Below are 23,486 nucleotides of genomic sequence, written 5' to 3' on the forward strand. Positions count from 1 at the left end.
GAGAGAGAAAAGAAAGAAAGAAAGCGGGAGAGAGAGAGAAAAAGAAAGAAAGAAAGCGGAGAGAGAGAGAGAGAGAGAAAGAGAGAAAAGAGAGAAGAGAGAGAAAAAAGAAAGAAAGAAAGAAAGGGAGAGAGAGAGAAAAAAAAGAAAGAAAGAAAGCGGAGAGAGAGAGAGAGAGAGAAAAAGAAAGAAAGAAAGAGAGAGAGAGAGAAAAGAAAGAAAGAAAGCGGGAGAGAGAAAGAGAGAGAGAGAGAAAAAAAAAGAAAGAAAGAAAGCGGGAGAGAGAGAGAGAGAGAGAAAAAGAAAGAAAGAAAGCGGAGAGAGAGAGAGAGAGAGAGAGAGAGAGAGAGAGAGAGAGAGAGAGAGAAAAAAAAAAGAGAGAGAGAGAGAGAGAAAAAGAAAGAAAGAAAGCGGGAGAGAGAGAGAGAGAGAGAAAAAGAAAGAAAGAAAGAAAGCGGGAGAGAGAGAGAGAGAATTTCTAGCCAATGTCTAGGGTGTCTGCAGGTGATGGCAGGTTGTTGGTGACAGTGAGAGGTCATTGAGGAGGTGTTAATTGTTATGGACTGTCTCTTTCCGCCAGGCCCCATTGGGAGAGGAAGAGGCAGCCACGAACCCAGCGGAGGTGACATTAAACTGGGCACAGATCACACCATCGACCCCTGACACCGGACCGGAGCACCACATTTATATTCCACTTTAAAATCCAATTAAAGACTTCACCATCCCGGATGTTAAATAATCAAGTTTAGCCAGAGGAAGCAAAGGTTAGAGAAGAGAGAGGGAGAGGGAGGGGGGGAGGGAGATTAGAGAGCAAGAGAAGAGAGCTAACTATAGGGCCAGTGGATTCACATACCAGATGAGGAACACTAATATTCAACTCTACGCTGAGACCCTGGTTGAAGTCTGTAGAATCCCCAGAATTAGAGCCAGCCTGCATGCTAAGATATAAGCTAAGCTATTAGCTACCAAGCCATAGGCTAACTGAGTCTGTTGACCAGTTAGCTGAGGTAAGGAGATAAGACTGAGACAGTCTCTGCAGTCACAGTTAATGGATGAATCCTGGATGATCACCCATCACACATGTGCAATACCTACAGACACAGACAAATACTGTAACCAATCTCTCGATAAGAAAATGGTCTTCTATCCTCCGAAGCTTCCTGTCGTCTGTTTCCCCTCTCCCCCTATCCCTTCCTCCCTTCTCTCCCTTCCCTGGCTACTGAAGGCACATCTGTGTATCTCTGCCAACTCCTCACCGGCGACTTCATCAACGATTCTCTACTACTGCTGCTTGGCGTTGATAGAGGGTTGGTCATCAAGGTCATTGTCAGTAATAAGTTGATTCTGACTGGTTGTGAAAGGCACATACTGTATGCTGCTCTGTCATTCATGCTTACTGAGGTCTGGGGAGGTTCTCTGCAGTCAGTCACAGTCTCTGTGTTCTCACTCAACAGTCTCTCTTCCCTTTAGTGGTGATGTCTGGGGAGGTTCTCTGCAGTCAGTCACAGTCTCTGTGTTCTCACTCAGCAGTCTCTCTTCCCTTTAGTGGTGATGACCAAATAAATGAATCATCTAACACTGTATTAGCTCAGTGGTGGGGCTGTCACTCACAGGTCACAGAGAGGACACACACACAATGATTCCAGATGGCACAGCTGCCCCACAGGTTTAAAGAAGCCACCAACTCATGACCGGTAGAAATGTCACGTCCAATCTCCGTCAACGCCCTGCGTAAAGTCATGGTGTGGAGCCAATCATTTCTCTTTAACTCATTTGTGAGGAGGCTAACGCTGCTAAGCTGCCTGACACACTCTTCCTCTTGACTGGCAGAGTAAATATAATCAGAGGGGCTGCAGGGTGAAAGACAGAAAGAAGGGACAATGTCAGTTTAATTCAAGAACAGAAAAGCTGCGAAATGGAGAGTTGAAAAGAAAGACCGGGGAGGTTCAGAACAGTAATGTTTGTGAAGTGGTGAAAGGGGATGATAGCAGTGTACTGCATGTTATGTGTGATGATTGTGAGGCGCTAAACAAATTCTACAGTAACAAGACGGGGAGTTCAAATAGGCCTTTGGCACGTCAAGGGAACTGAAATCTGGACAGACTGTAGGTTTATAACCTCTCAGAACTAAGCATTTCTAGCAGTAAAACGATACAACAAATGTAGGCAACATTTTGACTTGGGAACAGGAGTGGAGAAATATTGTTTCTTTCTTACAGCATCTTGAGAGAATGCTAATGTGCAGTTACATACTGTCTGTAGAGGTGCTATCTTTATCAGCATCATAAAAGCGGAAAGTATTTTAACCACATGAAATATGCATCCAAGCCAAACTGAAATCTTATCCGAAACATGTTGGGTCATTTTCAGAATGTTCTATTTCCTTATAACTGGTCAAACTGATGTAATTTGGACATTTTGCACAGAAAGTATTTCCCATTTCTTTAGAGTTATTGCATTTTCTCCTGGTCCCTAAATGTCTTTGCTCCGCGAAGGAAGCAGAGATGGCAGGGAAAACGTTACAGATGTCAACTCGATTTAAGCATTCATTCAATCGGGTTATGACATTATTCTGGTGAACAAGGGTTTATGTAGTCTTCTAGGGAAACATATAATGACAGAAGAGAAGCTGCTTGTATCTAATTGTAGACAAGTTGACTAAGAGAAATAACCTACCAAAATGTCAACAATTATAAGCAGAAACATATCTAAATCAGGCAAATCAAATCCTGCAAACTCTGTCCAAAAATTGTTCTGCTGTTTCTGACTATAGCTTACATCACATTTCCTGTATTAGAGGGTTAGGGACGGTTAAGGCCTCAGATTGACCCTTTATCACATATAGTCCCGCGGTTGTGGATGGTTATTAGCAATTGCCGGCGGTTGAGGGTGAACCTAACAGCTGCGCAGCGCACCAATAGTGAGGTAGACATTGGGTTAACAGCTCTGTTAAATGTGCCTGTTCACTTAACTGTGGATCACAGACTCAACTAGAAAACACAAAGAGAATGTGCTGTGCTATATGAAATATAGATCTATAATTCTAGCAAAATGTCTTCTGTACTGAGTGCTGTGGGTGGTAGATGTTAAATGCTAGGTGTCTACTATTAGCACTGAATCTAATGCAAAAACACAAGAACTATTGAGTGCTAGGGCTCGTGGTGTCAAATGTTTCAAAAGGCAAAGGTGCTAAATGTCCTGAGTGGCTGAAAGATATGGCGAGAGTGTGGAGGTGGGGACAGCATCTTGATAGTCGGACTCAGATAAACCGTATTTCTTCCTCTGTGGGGTGTTTCCCAACCCTATGAATGTTCCTATCTGTCTGTGTGGTGTTTCCACTTCAATCTAACCCTATGAATGTTCCTATCTGTCTGTGTGGAATGTTCCTATCTGTCTGTGTGGTGTTTCCACTTCAATCTAACCCTAACCCTGTCTGTGTGGTGTTTCCACTGAATGTTCCTATCTGTCTGTGTGGTGTTTCCACTTCAATCTAACCCTATGAATGTTCCTATCTGTCTGTGTGGTGTTTCCACTTCAATCTAACCCTATGAATGTTCCTATCTGTCCTATCTGTCTGTGTGGTGTTTCCACTTCAATCTAACCCTATGAATGTTCCTATCTGTCTGTGTGGTGTTTCCACTTCAATCTAACCCTATGAATGTTCCTATCTGTCTGTGTGGTGTTTCCACTTCAATCTAACCCTATGAATGTTCCTATCTGTCTGTGTGGTGTTTCCACTTCAATCCAACCCTATGAATGTTCCTATCTGTCTGTGTGGTGTTTCCACTTCAATCTAACCCTATGAATGTTCCTATCTGTCTGTGTGGTGTTTCCACTTCAATCCAACCCTATGAATGTTCCTATCTGTCTGTGTGGTGTTTCCACTTCAATCTAACCCTATGAATGTTCCTATCTGTCTGTGTGGTGTTTCCACTTCAATCTAACCCTATGAATGTTCCTATCTGTCTGTGTGGTGTTTCCACTTCAATCTAACCCTATGAAGGTTCCTATCTGTCTGTGTGGTGTTTCCACTTCAATCTAACCCTATGAAGGTTCCTATCTGTCTGTGTGGTGTTTCCACTTCAATCCAACCCTATGAATGTTCCTATCTGTCTGTGTGGTGTTTCCACTTCAATCTAACCCTATGAATGTTCCTATCTGTCTGTGTGGTGTTTCCACTTCAATCCAACCTATGAAGGTTCCTATCTGTCTGTGTGGTGTTTCCACTTCAATCTAACCCTATGAATGTTCCTATCTGTCTGTGTGGTGTTTCCACTTCAATCTAACCCTATGAAGGTTCCTATCTGTCTGTGTGGTGTTTCCACTTCAATCCAACCCTATGAATGTTCCTATCTGTCTGTGTGGTGTTTCCACTTCTGTGTGGTGTTTCCATCCAACCCTATGAAGGTTCCTATCTGTCTGTGTGGTGTTTCCACTTCAATCTAACCCTATGAAGGTTCCTATCTGTCTGTGTGGTGTTTCCACTTCAATCCAACCCTATGAAGGTTCCTATCTGTCTGTGTGGTGTTACTACTTCAATCCAACCCTATGAAGGTTCCTATCTGTCTAAGATGAGGTTATGCTGCCGTGTGTGTCTCTCTCGCTTGGAAATTCTGGGCTCTCACCAACTTCCATCATAACTGTTACAAGTTACCCCACTGTCAAAACGTCAACACCAAGCCTAATCCCATGAGTGGAGACGGGGACTTTCTTTAATTAAGCCAGAGAGGGCGGCATGCAGCTAAGTAAGCAGAGCACAACCACACACACACACACACACACACACACACACACACACACACACACACACACAGAAATACAGAAAATACACACACATAACACACTAACACCTAAACCAAAATCCTCTCATCACTTGAATCAATCCCAGCGTACCTCAGTGGCCACCTTATTAGACTGAGCGTATAGTCACACACTCACACAGTTTTCTAGGCTAGTTGCCATATCTTCTTTAGAAATCACACTCATCACACACAGACAATGACAAGCACACAAAGGGCTATAAGGTAACAACGCTATACTCTGACAAGCTCGCGTCTCTAATCAACAGAGGCCTTGGCGTGGGACTGCAGTGCTCCAGATATCCACCAGGTGGTGTTTACATAGAACGTCCTTCTTCTGAGGAGATGCTGCAGTATGACAGAAGCCACTGATCAACAGAGCGTCAGAAATGTCACACCCAATCGCCACAACACACTCTCTCACACACACAACACACACATTCCTGTACAGATGTGCTCACACACTGGCGGTCAGGTGGTCAAAGCATTCAACTCACCGGCACTGACAGTGATGGCCTCGATGAACTGGTCTCTCCAGCTGTTAGTCCCCACCAGCAGGGCCAGGTTTGTCTTCTTAATCAGCTTGTCCACAGTGTTCTGCACAGGGATCACCAAACACATGGCGTTAAAGAGCTGCACACTGTAGAAGTGCATAGATAGAGGGAAGCAAGGCTGTCTCGTCTACGTACAGGACACATAATCATGACTGTTTCTGTCCTTAAAACATATTTACTGCTCTGTAATAATCAGGTATTAAGAATAAACAACGAGAGTGAAGTCTGTGTAGAGAGCTTGAGTATTGTAATTCCTGCCTCAAGGCCATGACACGTAACAGCTACAGTAGCCAAGAGCCAGTCCTCAGGAGCTATGTGATGATGTCACAGGCCAGGGGGAAATAGATGGGAGGTTCAGTCCCTTACTGGGCCTGTAGCTGTATCCCTCTCTTTGATAAAGGTTGGTTCCCAGAGGACAGCAGCAGGCGTTCCTAGAGCACGTGCAGGAAATCAAGCCTCATCAAAGTATGCATAGATCCAGAAGGACACCCCACCTCATCCTCGATCCATCCCTTCCTCCATCCTTTCTTTCGGAGGAATCTATTAGCTAGCTCCTGGGATGACAGCTGGATAGCACCCCTCTCCTCCTCTCCTCCTTCCCTCCATCCCAATCTCTCTCCCCTCACCATCAGAAGAAAAATCCCATACTTATTTTCTTTAGAAGGAAACTTAAATGGTAATTGAGTTGACTGAAGCTTTGTAATGTTAATGGTGGGATGTCTGTGCTCAGGTTTATGCAGAAATGGACTAGAACACTATTCTCTCCCAGCTCTGCTACGGTCTCTAAGATAATGTATTAATGTTTAGAGAAATAGAAAGACACTTTCCTGACTATCTTGACTTCACCTACTGTCGAAACCCTAGCTAGGTGTGTTGGTTTTAGGAGGGAGAGAGGGATCCTATACTGTCTGAAAATCACCTACTACCTCTGCCCTACCTGGCAGCCCCACATGATCAGATTCTGGGTCTTGCTTGACGTTAATCTTAGAACAGAAAAGTTGCAGACTTTTTTTACCATCTGAAAGTATAAACTCTTTCAACACAGCCACTTGCTATGACTCTCTGACGTTAGAGGTAATTCAACCCCCCCCCAGCCTCCCACCCAACCTCACAGTGAGAGCCACTCCAGTAAGAACAGCACACGATCCGTCAAGTGCTCACAAGCACCCACCTATCAGTCGATGACAGTCTGAAGAGGGTGTGGGAGAGAGAGGGAGCAAGGAGCACACACACACACACACGCACACACACCTTAATATTCATGACAATGACATCTATGTTTGTCTAAAGAGTGTGTGTGGGTGAAAGAGGGGCATGCTAGCGCACACACACACACATTGACACACACACACAAACACACACAAAATGAAACGCACAAACACACACCTTAAACTCGTAGGATTCCTCAATGATGATTTCAAGTTTGACGTGGTCCCCCAGTGTGGGTCGGCCCATATCAGCGATGCGTTGGTCCTCATCATGCACTTCTGTCAGTGGCGTCTCCTCTTCCACCTCCTTCACAGCCACCTCTGTAGCTGTGAGACAGAAGAACAACTTTGAAATTGACACCCCTGACAACTGACATGTTGTGTAGTAATATTGTGGACGCCACAGACATGAAAGTGGTTCATTATGCAGTAAAAGATGCTTACTTGATTTTTTTGCACATATGTTTTGTTAACATGACCTTTGTTTAGCCAGGTAAGTTATGGAGAGCAAAATGATCTTTGACATCAAGACTAAATTGCCACATGGAATGTGGGGTTGGATGTCACTATCAACTCATTTCATTCCAAAATCATGGGTATTAATATGGAGTTGGTCCCCCTTTGCTGCTATTAACCTCCACTCTTCTTGGAAGGCTTTCCACTAGATGTTGGAACATTGCTGCGGGGACAGACGATTTTTAAGCGCTAGGTGCTTCAGCACTCGGCGGTCCAGTTCTGTGAGCTTGTGTGGCCTACCACTTCTGTGAGCTTGTGTGGCCTACCACTTCTGTGAGCTTGTGTGGCCTACCATTTTGTGGCATACAGTTGACCGGGGAAGCTCTATCAGAAATCGTAAGTCACATTGTAAGTCAGTAAGGCCATTCTACTGCCAATGTTTGTCTATGGAGATTGCATGGCAGTGTGCTCGATTTTATACACCTGTCAGAAACGAGTGTGGCTGAAATAGCCAAATCCACTAATTTGAAGGGGTGTCCACATTGTGTTGTATATGTAGTGTAGAACCAATACGGCTATGCAGTCAGTCACCTTTGACCACTAAACCAACAACATATTGCAGCATTCTTCAGCTACTGCTGTCGGTAGCTATTTATGATGTGGTGTCATTATGGCTGTGAGGGAAACTAGTTCTTATCATTATTAGTGAAGGGTTGAGTCAATCCCTCTGTCTTTCCATCTCTCTCTCTCTCTCTGTCTTTCCATCTCTCTCTCTCTCTCTCTGTCTTTCCATCTCTCTCTCTCTCTCTCTGTCTTTCCATCTCTTTCTCTCTCTCTCTCTCTCTCTGTCTTTCCATCTCTCTCTCTCTCTCTCTCTCTCTCTCTTTCCATCTCTCTCTCTCTCTCTGTCTTTCCATCTCTCTCTCTCTCTCTCTGTCTTTCCATCTCTCTCTCTCTCTGTCTTTCCATCTCTCTCTCTCTCTGTCTTTCCATCTCTCTCTCTCTCTCTGTCTTTCCATCTCTCTCTCTCTCTCTCTCTCTCTGTCTTTCCATCTCTCTCTCTCTCTCTGTGTCTTTCCATCTCTCTCTCTCTCTCTCTCTCTCTCTGTCTTTCCATCTCTCTCTCTCTCTGTGTCTTTCCATCTCTCTCTCTCTGTCTCTTTCCATCTCTCTCTCTCTGTCTTTCCATCTCTCTCTCTCTCTGTCTGTCTTTCCATCTCTCTCTCTGTCTGTCTTTCCATCTCTCTCTCTCTCTCTCTCTCTCTGTCTTTCCATCTCTCTCTCTCTCTCTCTCTCTTTCTCTGTCTTTCCATCTCTCTCTCTCTCTCTCTGTCTTTCCATCTCTCTCTCTCTCTCTCTGTCTTTCCATCTCTCTCTTTCTCTCTCTCTCTCTGTCTTTCCATCTCTCTCTCTCTGTTTTTCCATCTCTCTCTCTCTATCTCTCCCTCTGTCTTTCCATCTCTCTCTATCTCTCCCTCTGTTTTTCCATCTCTCTCTATCTCTCCCTCTGTTTTTCCATCTCTCTCTCTCTCTCTCTCTCTCTCTCTCTGTCTTTCCATCTCTCTCTCTCTCTGTTTTTCCATCTCTCTCTCTCTATCTCTCCCTCTGTCTTTCCATCTCTCTCTCTCTCTCTCCCTCTTTATCTCTCCCTCTGTCTCTCCATCTCTCTCTTTCTCTGTCTTTCCATCTCTCTCTCTCTGTCTTTCCATCTCTCTCTCTCTCTCTCTCCCTCTCTATCTCTCCCTCTGTCTCTCCATCTCTCTCTTTCTCTGTCTTTCCATCTCTCTCTCTCTCTCTCTCTGTTTTTCCATCTCTCCCTCTGTTTTTCCATCTCTCTCTCTCTATCTCTCCCTCTGTCTTTCCATCTCTCTCTCTATCTCTCCCTCTGTTTTTCCATCTCTCTCTCTCTCTCTCTCTCTCTCTCTCTCTCTCTCTCTCTATCTCTCCCTCTGTCTTTCCATCTCTCTCTCTCCCTCTGCCTTTCCATCTCTCTCTCTCTCTCTCTCCCCCTCTGTCTTTCCATCTCTCTCTCTCTATCTCCCTCTGTTTTTCCATCTCTCTCTCTCTCCCTCTGTCTTTCCGTCTCTCTCTATCTCTCCCTCTGTCTTTCCATCTCTCTCTATCTCTCCCTGTCTTTCCATCTCTCTCTCTCTATCTCCCTCTGTTTTTCCATCTCTCTCTCTCCCTCTGTCTTTCCAACTCTCTCTATCTCTCCCTCTGTCTTTCCACCTCTCTCTCTATCTCTCCCTCTGCCTTTCCATCTCTCTCTCTATCTCTCCCTCGCTCTCTGTCTCTCTCTCTCTCTCTCTCTCTCTGTCTTTCCATCTCTCTCTCTCTCTCCCCCTCTGTCTTTCCATCTCTCTCTCTCTATCTCCCTCTGTTTTCCATCTCTCTCTCTCTCCCTCTGTCTTTCCACCTCTCTCTCTATCTCTCCCTCTGCCTTTCCATCTCTCTCTCTATCTCTCCCTCGCTCTCTGTCTCTCTCTCTCTCTCTCTCTCTGTCTTTCCATCTCTCTCTCTCTCTCTCTGTCTCTCTCTCTTTATCTCTCCCTCTGTCTTTCCATCTCTCTCAATTCAATTAAATTCAATTCAAGGGGCTTTATTGGCATTGGAAACATGTGTTAACATTGCCAAAGCAAGTGAGGTAGATAATATACAAAAGTGAAATAAACAATTCAAATTAACAGTAAGCTAACGATATGCACTACGCTAACGATATGCTACCTTCATCTTCCTTCACCCAGAGACATGGCATCCATGAGTTCGTCTGACTTTGGGTTAGTGGGAAAGTATCCCTTTAAAAAGGGCCCTTCAAATCCTTTAAAAAGGGCCCTTCAAATCCTTTAAAAAGGGCCCTTCAAATCCTTTAAAAAGGGCCTTCAAATCCTTTAAAAAGGGCCCTTCAAATCCTTTAAAAAGTGCCTTAAAATCCTTTAAAAAGGGCCCTTCAAATCCTTTAAAAAGGGTCCTTTAAGCTATACAGTCAGTCCAGACCTTGTAGTATCCATGTTGGGTGAGTGTACAGTACATCCATCATTAAGCTATACAGTCAGTCCAGACCTTGTAGTATCCATGTTGGGTGAGTGTACAGTACATCCATCATTAAGCTATACAGTCAGTCCAGACCTTGTAGTATCGCTCCAGTGTTACACAAGAGAGGGAAGATCATTATGACTTCCTCAGATCTTGTCAAGTGAGGTTAAATAATGAGATGTTAGGCCTGTTTGCTGAGGTATTTTCCATTGTGTTATTATCACGAGGGGGTGTTGCGTGTGTTTTTTTTGTGGAGGGATATCAAGCTGGGTTTGGCCCATTAGGTTTGTCAGAGGTGTAGTTGGTGGAGGGATTCTTACTGGAGTCCAGGTCATTATCTACAACATTACTGTACCAACCTGAGTGCCTATGCAGCTGGGTGAGCACAGTAATACAATAATGTTATGCTGCTGCGATCGGCTGTTCACAGTGTATAGCTAAAACATAAAAAGGTCTTCTATTGTCATTCACACTGGACAGGTGCAGTAAAATTTGTTGTTTTACAGGGTCAGCCACAGTAATACACCACCCCTGGAGCATATTAGGGTTAAGTGCCTTGCTCAAGGGCACATCGAGAGATTTTTCACCTTGTCGACTCGGGTAGTCAAACAGCAACCTTTCTGTTACTGGCCAAACGTGCTAACTGCTAGGCTACCTGCTGCCCTCTAAGAGTGGAGGGAGGGGAGAGTTAGGACACAAAACCTCCACCTCAAGCTTACAGAATCAAGATCAAACAGCATTTTCTGTGGACGTTCTTCAGAGCCAACAAGCCATTGTTGTATTCATGTACAGTGTTCTACAGCATTCTACATGAGGCTGGAAGGATGTTCTGTCACTATATTATAAAACGTGTCAAGTTGTGAGAGGAAGATGTCATGTCATACCATGACCTAGTTTTCACCCCTCTGAACACATAAACCCATGATGATATCACTGTCAGCTGACATGACTTTGTAGTGAGAAGCTATAGGACTACTGTGACTTGTGAGTCCTATTAAACCGTGTGAATTCAAATCCAAAAGGATGATGATAAAACAGAGAATGTCTTCGAGACTGGGTATGACTACTGGAACATCTCCTGCTATTATCTAATATGAACCACACAGGGTTCTATTGGCTCTACGGTCTCTTTCTCACTCCCTCTTTCCTTCTCTCTCTTTCCATCTCTCTCTCTCTTACTCCCTATTTCCATCTCTCTCTCTCTTACTCCCTATTTCCATCTCTCTCTCTTTCTCTTTTTCCATCTCTCTCTCTCTCTCTCTCTTTCCATCTCTCTCACTTCTTCCATCTCTCTCTCTCTCTCTCTCTCTTTCCATCTCTCTCTCTCTCTTTCCATCTCTCTCACTTCTTCCATCTCTCTCTCTCACTCTTTCCATCTCTCTCTCTCACTCTTTCCATCTCTCTCACTTCTTCCATCTCTCTCTCTCTCTTTCCATCTCTCTCTCTCTCTTTCCATCTCTCTCACTTCTTCCATCTCTCTCTCTCTCTATTTCAATCTCACTCTATGGGGCGTGTGGCGGTAATGTAGAGCCACTACTGTCACACAGCCCGGTGCAGTGATCTGATTTGGTGTGAGGGGAACAGTTCACAGTTCACAGCAGAGCAGTGCATTGTGGATTAGCGTCAGATCCAACGCCATTCGTTCCCCTCCGTCGCCCCACCATTCAAACCCAGTCACACTGGCGCAACAAGAGGAGGGTGGAGGTAAAGGGGCCAAATCAGGATGAAAGACTGTGGAGGAGGATATTGGAGCTGCTTTTCCCATTACTCAGGGTGCTTTAGTATGGCTCGGTGACTAAGCATGTTTGTACTGTATTGGCTTGCCTTGACTATGTAGCACATGAACAATTACATTCTTAATTTTACAGCGACAACCTGGATAAATAAATATGCTTTCAATATGTCTTATGCAGCTCAACACAGCCTACTACTGACTGACAGGGCTGAAAATGCTACAAAACTCACGCCAGCTGATCAGCATGTAAGCCTCACCTACCATGAGAGGCTGCGGTTCACTGTGTCTAACGAGTGACTTGATGAACTCAATTAAAGGAGAGGTGAGTCTCAGGTGTAATTACTACTGCCTCAGTAACCTTGTTATCCATCCCCTTCCTCAGAGTGGTGGCTACCGCACCGTAACCCTGCAGAATACATCTGACTGACCCTGGCAGAATGTTCTGGGGAGGGATGGAGGAACGCTGTGTATTCTATATCAGTGTCACTCTCAATCATCCATAGGACATCCTGGGAGAGAGGTTTGGTTATGCCTCCTGTGTCTTTCTCTCTCTGCCTGTTTTTCATTGGTCATTCTCCTATCTTCTTTCTCTCTCTGCCTGTTTTTCATTGGTCCTCCTCCTATCTTCTTTCTCTCTCTGCCTGTTTTTCATTGGTCCTCCTCCTATCTTCTTTCTCTCTCTGCCTGTTTTTCATTGGTCCTCCTTCTATCTTCTTTCTCTCTCTGCCTGTTTTTCATTGGTCCTCCTCCTATCTTCTTTCTCTCTCTGCCTCTGTTGTGTAAAACTGTGTGTTCATTGTGTTTCTCTGTTGTGTAAAACTGTGTGTTCATTGTGTTTCGGTCGATACTTCTTCAACTTCTCTAGACATGTGGAGTTCAAACGTGCAGATTTGCCTTTTTGGGGAAAGCTATTCACACTCTTTTTTTTCTTCGGGAGGAAGAATGCAGAAGGCTTAATGGGAGCTGCCAGCTGTGGACCATCGCGAGTTTAGTTGGCCATGCTTTGATCATCTGGTTTCAGAGGAGAACAGAGAACATCTAAACAGATTGAGGAGAAGGAGAGCGTAGCTGGAGAGGGGTGTATGTAACAAGATCTCTTACCAGTCTCCAGATGACCTAGGGTGTGTGTCTGTGAATGTCCAGAACCACCCAGTCCACAGAATGCTCTCATTTGGTTCTGTATAGACTGAGCTATGTAATTCTTTAAGCTTTTTAAAATAGATATTCTTCATAAGAGTCAAACAGAGCCCACCCTGTCACCTCGAGTCAGACTGCATCCACTGATGCTTATCTGACTGCAGGATGAGGCTCAGTGAAAACAATAGAATTCTATACTTCTTCAGGTGACACTCACAGTTAAGAGTCTTAACATCACCTGTTCCACATCCTGTCCACATCCTGTTCCATATCCTGTTCCATATCCTGTTCCACATCCTGTTCCATATCCTGTTCCATATCCTGTTCCATATCCTGTTCCATATCCTGTTCCATATCCTGGGCTAGCTGGAGCATTTTGACATTTTTAATCTTTAAGACTTGATAACATCTATATTATAAAAAATATTTAAAAAACATCTATGTTATATTCAATAAACACGCTGTTTATATTCAATAAATGATATTCATCCCGTACAGGTACTCTCCCAAACTATAGAGGACAGAATATCATGACGTCACAGTGGAGAGCTGGTAGTGTTCTGTGACCTTTCAGAGAGGGTTCGCACACTTCACATGCACTGTAGCAGAGGGAGTGTTACAGAATTTCATTCTTAATAATGGCTATTGCTGCCGAGATGAGGTGAATTTGAGAGTACAGTTGCAATGCTATCACACTGTTATTGCCCTTGATGGCTACAGTTTTTTCAGTGTTTTATTTCCACAAAGTTCTTCAGTGGATTGAGGCCTTAAAGGGGCAATCTGCAGTTGATACATCCATTTTTAGACTTATAAATGTATGAAATGTATCCATTGATTCTTGTAAATATAATTTATTAATGCCTCGTGAGCTTAGTTCAACTTTCGTAGCCCATCAGAACCTAAAATATAGCTTGTTTTACCTCAATGTTTGTAAAAAAAAATAAAAAAATGTAAATGTAAACAAATACTGTATAGCCTCAAAACATGGTTAAAACTATCATTTTTATATCATGGATGGTCAGTCCTTGCATCCATAGCTCTGTATATGCATTTGATTACATTTCTCCAGCCCCATCCCTCAGCTTTTTACCGAAACGGGACAGAAATAAAATGTGTCATTGTTTAACTGCTGATTGCCCTTTTAAGCCAAAGTCAACCCTTCCAGACTGATATGTCCAGTATGAACAAGCGTGTGGTGTGAGACTATTCCTCCTCTCCAGTCTAGCCAATTAACCATAGATATAAACATTTACCATCCCTGTCTCTGTAATGTGCCTGCTGTAATTAGTCTACCGCTCTACCCACATACTTACAAATCTCACATACATTTAAATGCATATTTACATTACACATGTCATCAACATTGTCTTAGTGTAATTAATGAACCCACATAGTTGAAGTCTCACTAGCTCAGTACAGGCGATTCATACCAGAGTGTCATTGTGGCTCTTATAGATGCCAGATGTTCGCTTGTCTTTTTCTAGAGACCTGTCACTAGGAGAAGATAATTACAGCATTCATTAGCCACAAGCCCCCCAGACACAAGTTTAACACCACTACTTTAACACACACACACTTCTAATAGAGGACAGAAGGAGAGGCTTCGACACATGCAGCTCTGAGGCAAGGCCTTAAAAGAAAGCTAGAGGCACAGACCCCAGTCACAAAAAGCTCTGAGGCCCCAGTCAAGGGGAAAACATGTAGCTCTGAAGAGCAGCTCTGAGACCCCAGTCACATGTAGCTCTGAGACCCCAGTCACATGCAGCTCTGAGACCTGAGACCCCAGTCACAGTCACATGCAGCTCTGAGACCACATGCAGCTCTGAGACCCCAGTCACATGCAGCTCTGAGACCCCAGTCACATGCAGCTCTGAGACCCCAGTCACATGTAGCTCTGAGACCCCAGTCAGCTCTGAGACCCCAGTCACATGTAGCTCTGAGACCCCAGTCACATGTAGCTCTGAGACCCCAGTCACATGTAGCTCTGAGACCCCAGTCACATGTAGCTCTGAGACCCCAGTCACATGTAGCTCTGAGGCCCCAGTCACATGCAGCTCTGAGACCCCAGTCACATGCAGCTCTGAGGCCCCAGTCACATGTAGCTCTGAGACCCCAGTCACATGTAGCTCTGAGACCCCAGTCACATGTAGCTCTGAGACCCCAGTCACATGTAGCTCTGAGACCCCAGTCACATGTAGCTCTGAGACCCCAGTCACATGTAGCTCTGAGACCCACAGTCAGACCCCAGTCATGTAGCTCTGAGACCCCAGTCACATGTAGCTCTGAGACCCCAGTCACATGTAGCTCTGAGACCCCAGTCACATGCAGCTCTGAGACCCCAGTCACATGCAGCTCTGAGGCCCCAGTCACATGTAGCTCTGAGACCCCAGTCACATGTAGCTCTGAGACCCCAGTCACATGTAGCTCTGAGACCCCAGTCACATGTAGCTCTGAGACCCCAGTCACATGTAGCTCTGAGACCCCAGTCACATGTAGCTAGCTCTGAGACCCCCAGTCCAGTCACACATGCAGCTGTAGCTCTGAGACCCCAGTCACATGTAGCTCTGAGACCCCAGTCACATGCAGCTCTGAGAGACCCCAGTCACATGCAGCTCTGAGACCCCAGTCACATGTAGCTCTGAGACCCCAGTCACATGTAGCTCTGAGACCCCAGTCACATGTAGCTCTGAGAGCACATGCAGCTCTGAGACCCCCCAGTCACATGTAGCTCTGAGAGACCCCAGTCACATGCCCCAGTCACATGTAGCTCTGAGACCCCAGTCACATGTAGCTCTGAGGCCCCAGTCACATGCAGCTCTGAGGCCCCAGTCACATGTAGCTCTGAGACCCCAGTCACATGCAGCTCTGAGACCCCAGTCACATGCAGCTCTGAGACCCCAGTCACATGCAGCTCTGAGACCCCAGTCACCAGTCACATGCAGCTCTGAGACCCCAGTCACATGCAGCTCTGAGACCCCAGTCACATGCAGCTCTGAGACCCCAGTCACATGTAGCTCTGAGACCCCAGTCACATGTAGCTCTGAGACCCCAGTCACATGCAGCTCTGAGACCCCAGTCACATGCAGCTCTGAGACCCCAGGTCAGGCTGTTGTCAGCACGGATCACTCACTCAGACAGAGAGACAGAGAGAAAGGAATACTGGGAGATGGTGGGGCCTGGGGTCTAGGGCCCCAGTGGAGTGCCCCACTGTCTGTCTAACTGCCTGACTGCTTGACTGTCTGCCTGACTGCCTGAGTGCCTGACTACCTGACTGCTTGAATGTCTGCCTGACTGCCTGAGTGCCTGACTACCTGACTGCTTGTCTGTCTGTGTCTTAATGCCTTTCTATTGTGCGGTATGTATACAAGGTAAATCATATCAGACATGTTTGTGTTTGAGTAAACGTAGGTTACATTTCAGGAAAAACATTGTTTCACCCAACTCCAGTTCACTTTCTTTGGCAGAGTTTTGATTGCAAATATTTGAAGTAGTACTGTACTTAGTTCACATGAAGCGCTGCCAAATTCCTGGCTATAGGCCTCCCGGGTGGCGCAGTGGTCTAGGTCACTGCATCTCAGCACTAGCTGTGCCACCAGAGACTCTGGGTTCGCGCTCTGTCGCAGCCGGCCGTGCCCGGTAGGTCCGTGGGGCGATGCACAATTGGCCTAGTGTCGTGAGGGTTTGGCCGGTAGGGATATCCTTGTCTCATCGCGCACTAGTGACTCCTGTGGCGGGGCGGGCGCAGCGCACGCTAACCAAGGTCGCCAGGTGCACGGTGTTTCCTCCGACACATTGGTGCGGCTGGCTTCCGGGTTGGATGCACACTGTGTTAAGAAGCAGTGCGGCTTGGTTGGGTCGTGTTTCGGAGGACGCATGGCTTTCGACCTTCGTCTCTCCCGAGCCCGTACGGGAGTTGTAGCGATGAGACAAGATAGTAATTACTAACAATTGGATACCACGAAATTGGGGAGAAAAGGGGGTAAAATAATTTTAAAAAATTCCTGCCTATAAAATGAAACCTTATCTCTATGCACGAAGATTGAGAGAGCTAATTGTGAACAAACATACTGCCAGCCTTAAATCTTGTTTTGGTTTTGTTTTCCTCTCAGGCAATCAGAGTTTCACATTAATTAGCAGCTGTGTTTGTCAGGGGGAAGTGGAGCTACTTCAGGGACTGCAGCTGTTTACCTCTCCACTCGTCTTAAAACACTGTCTCCTCGGTCTCCCTTCACATGAGTGGAGGCTAATGATGCTAACGGAGCTAGCGGTACTAACGGTGTTGGTGGGGCTCAGTTTAAAGAGGAGGCAGAGCAGTAATTACTGTTTGCTTGTTGGGCTCAGTCAGTCAGTCATCACCCATTATTTCTGATCGCTCCCTCCAGAGGCCTGCTGGAGATTCATGGACTGTGTCAGTAGACACACACACACACACACACACACACACACACACACACACACACACACACACACACACACACACACACAAGAATGCACATACATTCACATGCACTCATAGACACAGACATATCTGGAAATGTGCATGTACATCCTGGCCCAGCTACTGCTGCTGGCCCCAATCCTGACTTTGATATCTTGGCTCTGATATCCGCTTCACTGATTTCTACTCTCGTAAAAGCCTGGGTTTTCTGCTCGTTAACACTAGAAGCTTATTACCTAAAATTGATAATTTGAAAGTGTGGGTTCACAGCTCCAATCCAGATGTCATCACTGTGATGTGGTTAAGGAAGAGTGTTTTGAATACTGATGTTAACCTTTCTGGTTATAACCTTTTTCGGCAAGACAGATCTTCCAAAGGTGGAGGAGTGGTAATCTTTACCAAGGATCACCTTCAGTGCTCGGTTTTATCTCAATCTCTTCATTCAAAGACTCAATCATGGACACTCTTACTGACAGTTGTGGCTGCTTTGGGTGATGTATTGTTGTCTTCACCTTCTTGCCCTTTCTGCTGTTGTCTGTGCCCAATAATGTTTGTACCATGTTTTGTGCCGCTACCATGTTGTGCTGCTGCCATGTTGTGTTGCTACCATGTTGCTGTCATGTTGTGTTTATACCATGCTGTGTTGTCATGTGTTGCTGCCTTGCTATGTTGTTGTCTTAGGTATCTCTTTATGTAGTGTTGTGGTGTCTCTCTGTTTACATTTTTAACCTCAGCCCCCGTCCCCGCAGGAGGCCTTTTGCCTTTGAGAGGCCGTCATTGTAAATAAAGATTTGTTCTTAGCTGACTTGTCTAGTTAAATAAAGGTTCAATAACAAGACATTATGAATAATAACTAAACACACACACACACACACACACACACACACACACACACACACACACACACACACACACACACACACACACACACACACACACACACACACACACACACACACACACACACACACACACTTCCAATGCAGCTAGGATGAGAACAGATTGTTTTTGCAGTTTTTCTCATTCCAGGGGAGCATAACTCAAACATGCTGACTGTTATATTAGGAATTGATCCAGCAGCTCTGAGCTGGTTCAGCGGTAGTTACAGACTCCGAGCTTGTAAAAGATAACGTTATAATATAATAACTAGTCCACAGAATATGTGGCCATTACTGTGGTCTGTTACAGCCCTCCCGCCTCCCCCTCCTGCATTCGGCCCTCTATCCCTCATACTGCTGCCTAGTTAACAGACTATAACAGGACATGGCTGGGAAACCAGGGTCAATAATCACCACATAGCAGAGGAGGCTGGGAAGTGGGAAAAGACATTAGGTAACCTGGTGGGTTTAATCAGATGGACAAAGAGGGACATTAGAGGGTAACCTGGTGGGTTTAATCAGATGGACAAAGAGGGACATTAGAGGGTAACCTGGTGGGTTTAATCAGATGGACAAAGAGGGACATTAGAGGGTAACCTGGTGGGTTTAATCAGATGGACAAAGAGGGATATTAGAGGGTAACTTGGTGGGTTTAATCAGATGGACAGAAGGGACATTAGAGGGTAACCTGGTGGGTTTAAACAGATGGACAGAATGGACATTAGAGGGTAACTTGGTGGGTTTAATCAGAAGGACAGAAGGGACATTAGAGGGTAACCTGGTGGGTTTAATCAGATGGACAAAGAGGAACAATAGAGGGTAACCTGGTGGGTATAATCAGATGGACAGAAGGGACATTAGAGGGTAAACTGGTCAGTTTAATCAGATGGACAAAGAGGGACATTAGAGGGTAACCTGGTGGGTTTAATCAGATGGACAAAGAGGGACATTAGAGGGTAACCTGGTGGGTTTAATCAGATGGACAGAAGGGACATTAGAGGGTAACCTGGTGGGTTTAATCAGATGGACAAAGAGGGACATTAGAGGGTAACTTGGTGGGTTTAATCAGAAGGACAGAAGGGACATTAGAGGGACCAATAGGCTTGATCATAAAACTCCCAGCAGTCACCAGCTACGACGACGACACTAAAACACACAGGAAATACTTTAGCATCACTGTTTATGGCAGCGCTTTTGTGCTCACAGGTTGAATCATATTCCTCCTGTTGTAAAATAAAGTATTTTAAAGCTTCACTCCAGAGAAAGCAGAGATTAAATTGCTTCCATGGAATCGTATTTTCTCAGGGATCTGGCATCGTTAGACTGAACAAGACTTTGATCTTCTTTTATGACTTGTCAGGTTGTCGTGAATCTCGAGGATTGGGGGGGGGGTTGATCTTCATCCTGTATTTATGTTTTATTAAACCTCACTCTTTGACAGAGATGGCCGCCTCGCTTCGCGTTCCTAGGAAACTATGCAGTTTTTTGTTTTTTTACGTGTTATTTCTTACACTAGTACCCCAGGTCATCTTAGGTTTCTTTACATACAGCCGACAAGAACTACTGAATATAAGATCAGCGTCAACTCACCATCAGTACGACCAAGAATATGTTTTTCGCGACGCGGATCCTGTGTTCTGCCTTACAACCAGTGTAACCGAGTGGATCACATGCAGCGACAAAAAAAAAAAAAAACGACTCAGAAAAAGAGGGAAACGAAGCGGTCTTCTGGTCAGACTCCGGAGACGGGCACATCGTGCACCACTCCCTAGCATTCTTCTTGCCAATGTCCAGTCTCTTGACAACAAGGTTGATGAAATCCGAGCAAGGGTAGCATTCCAGAGGGACATCAGAGACTGTAACGTTCTCTGCTTCACGGAAACATGGCTAACTGGAGAGACGCAATCCGAAGCGGTGCAGCCAGCGGGTTTCTCCACGCATCGCGCCGACAGAAACAAACATCTTTCTGGTAAGAAGAGGGGCGGGGGCGTATGTCTTATGGCCAACGTGACATGGTGTGATGAAAGAAACATACAGGAACTCAAATCCTTCTGTTCACCTGATTTAGAATTCCTCACAATCAAATGTAGACCGCATTATCTACCAAGAGAATTCTCTTCGATTATAATCACAGCCGTATATATCCCCCCCAAGCAGACACATCGATGGCTCTGAACGAACTTTATTTAACTCTCTGCAAACTGGAAACGATTTATCCGGAGGCTGCATTCATTGTAGCTGGGGATTTTAACAAGGCTAATCTGAAAACAAGACTCCCTAAATTTTATCAGCATATCGATTGCGCAACCAGGGGTGGAAAGACCCTGGATCATTGTTACTCTAACTTCCGCGACGCATATAAGGCCCTGCCCCGCCCCCTTTCGGAAAAGCTGACCACGACTCCATTTTGTTGATCCCTGCCTACAGACAGAAACTAAAACAAGAAGCTCCCACGCTGAGGTCTGTCCAACGCTGGTCCGACCAAGCTGACTCCACACTCCAAGACTGCTTCCATCACGTGGACTGGGAGATGTTTCGTATTGCGTCAGACAACAACATTGACGAATACGCTGATACGGTGTGCGAGTTCATTAGAACGTGCGTTGAAGATGTCGTTCCCATAGCAACGATTAAAACATTCCCTAACCAGAAACCGTGGATTGATGGCAGCATTCGTGTGAAACTGAAGGCACGAACCACTGCTTTTAATCAGGGCAAGGTGTCTGGTAACATGGCTGAATACAAACAGTGCAGCTATTCCCTCCGCAAGGCTATCAAACAAGCTAAGCGCCAGTACAGAGACAAAGTAGAATCTCAATTCAACGGCTCAGACACAAGAGGTATGTGGCAGGGTCTACAGTCAATCACGGACTACAGGAAGAAACCCAGCCCAGTCACGGACCAGGATGTCTTGCTCCCAGGCAGACTAAATAACTTTTTTGCCCGCTTTGAGGACAATACAGTGCCACTGACACGGCCTGCAACGGAAACATGCGGTCTCTCCTTCACTGCAGCCGAAGTGAGTAAGACATTTAAACGTGTTAACCCTCGCAAGGCTGCAGGCCCAGACGGCATCCCCAGCCGCGCCCTCAGAGCATGCGCAGACCAGCTGGCCGGTGTGTTTACGGACATATTCAATCAATCCCTATACCAGTCTGCTGTTCCCACATGCTTCAAGAGGGCCACCATTGTTCCTGTTCCCAAGAAAGCTAAGGTAACTGAGCTAAACGACTACCGCCCCGTAGCACTCACATCCGTCATCATGAAGTGCTTTGAGAGACTAGTCAAGGACCATATCACCTCCACCCTACCTGACACCCTTGACCCACTCCAATTTGCTTACCGCCCAAATAGGTCCACAGACGATGCAATCTCAACCACACTGCACACTGCCCTAACCCATCTGGACAAGAGGAATACCTATGTGAGAATGCTGTTCATCGACTACAGCTCGGCATTCAACACCATAGTACCCTCCAAGCTCGTCATCAAGCTCGAGACCCTGGGTCTCGACCCCGCCCTGTGCAACTGGGTACTGGACTTCCTGACGGGCCGCCCCCAGGTGGTGAGGGTAGGCAACAACATCTCCTCCCCGCTGATCCTCAACACTGGGGCCCCACAAGGGTGCGTTCTGAGCCCTCTCCTGTACTCCCTGTTCACCCACGACTGCGTGGCCATGCACGCCTCCAACTCAATCATCAAGTTTGCGGACGACACAACAGTGGTAGGCTTGATTACCAACAACGACGAGACGGCCTACAGGGAGGAGGTGAGGGCCCTCGGAGTGTGGTGTCAGGAAAATAAACTCACACTCAACGTCAACAAAACTAAGGAGATGATTGTGGACTTCAGGAAACAGCAGAGGGAACACCCCCCCATCCACATCGATGGAACAGTAGTGGAGAGGGTAGCAAGTTTTAAGTTCCTCGGCATACACATCACAGACAAACTGAATTGGTCCACTCACACAGACAGCATTGTGAGGAAGGCGCAGCAGCGCCTCTTCAACCTCAGGAGGCTGAAGAAATTCGGCTTGTCACCAAAAGCACTCACAAACTTCTACAGATGCACAATCGAGAGCATCCTGGCGGGCTGTATCACCGCCTGGTATGGCAACTGCACCGCCCTCAACCGTAAGGCTCTCCAGAGGGTAGTGAGGTCTGCACAACGCATCACCGGGGGCAAACTACCTGCCCTCCAGGACACCTACACCACCCGATGCTACAGGAAGGCCATAAAGATCATCAAGGACATCAACCACCCGAGCCACTGCCTGTTCACCCCGCTGCCATCCAGAAGGCGAGGTCAGTACAGGTGCATCAAAGCTGGGACCGAGAGACTGAAAAACAGCTTCTATCTCAAGGCCATCAGACTGTTAAACTGCCACCACTAACATTGAGTGGCTACTGCCAACACACTGTCAATGACACTGACTCTACTCCAGCCACTTTAATCATGGGAATCGATGGGAAATGATGTAAATATATCACTAGCCACTTTAAACAATGCTACCTTATATAATGTTACTTACCCTACATTGTTCATCTCATATGCATACGTTGATACTGTACTCTATATCATCGACTGCATCCTTATGTAATACATGTATCACTAGCCACTTTAACTATGCCACTTGGTTTACATACTTATCTCATATGTATATACTGTACTCGATATCATCTACTGTATCTTGCCTATGCTGCTCTGTACCATCACTCATTCATATATCCTTATGTACATATTCTTTATCCCCTTACACTGTGTATGACAGTAGTTTTTTTTGAATTGTTAGTTAGATTACTTGCTCGTTATTACTGCATTGTCGGAACTAGAAGCACAAGCATTTCGCTACACTCGCATTAACATCTGCTAACCATGTGTATGTGACAAATAAAATTTGATTTGATTTGATTTGATTTGATTTGATCAGTGTATCGTAAATCTCTATCGGGTTGTATGGTAAACGTGGCGTTATTAATAGATAAATCGCGAGTGACATTACTAGGAACATTTCACATCCATAAATGACGGAGAAACAGTTAGGGGTGGACCAGTTATTAATGTTTCAGAGTTGAGATTGAAACTAAGAGGGTTTTTGTGAGGTACTAAGGACAAACTGAGTGGAGCAGACACACACACACACACACACACACACACACACACACACACTTTTGGCCAGGAGTGGTGGGTGATAAAAACAATCTAATATCTACCATTATCTCCACTGTTTCTTCTGTCATTCCTTGTG

At 45.6% G+C, this 23,486-nt stretch overlaps 1 protein-coding gene across 3 annotated transcripts in view; it reads right to left on the reverse strand.

Annotated features, from left to right (window-relative positions):
• The window catches only part of slc8a1b (solute carrier family 8 member 1b), a 122,173-nt gene that overhangs the window by 97,026 nt on the left and 1,661 nt on the right, over positions 1-23,486 (reverse strand). For all 3 annotated transcript variants that reach the window (XM_042323646.1, XM_042323648.1, XM_042323647.1), the window contains 2 exons: positions 6,740-6,888; positions 5,297-5,396 (listed from right to left, as the gene is read on the reverse strand). In XM_042323646.1, the coding sequence (XP_042179580.1) occupies positions 5,297-5,396; positions 6,740-6,888 (249 nt within the window). The remainder of the gene's footprint in view (positions 1-5,296; positions 5,397-6,739; positions 6,889-23,486) is intronic.

This window comes from Oncorhynchus tshawytscha, linkage group LG06 (assembly GCF_018296145.1).
Source record: "Oncorhynchus tshawytscha isolate Ot180627B linkage group LG06, Otsh_v2.0, whole genome shotgun sequence".
Taxonomy (NCBI): domain Eukaryota; kingdom Metazoa; phylum Chordata; class Actinopteri; order Salmoniformes; family Salmonidae; genus Oncorhynchus; species Oncorhynchus tshawytscha.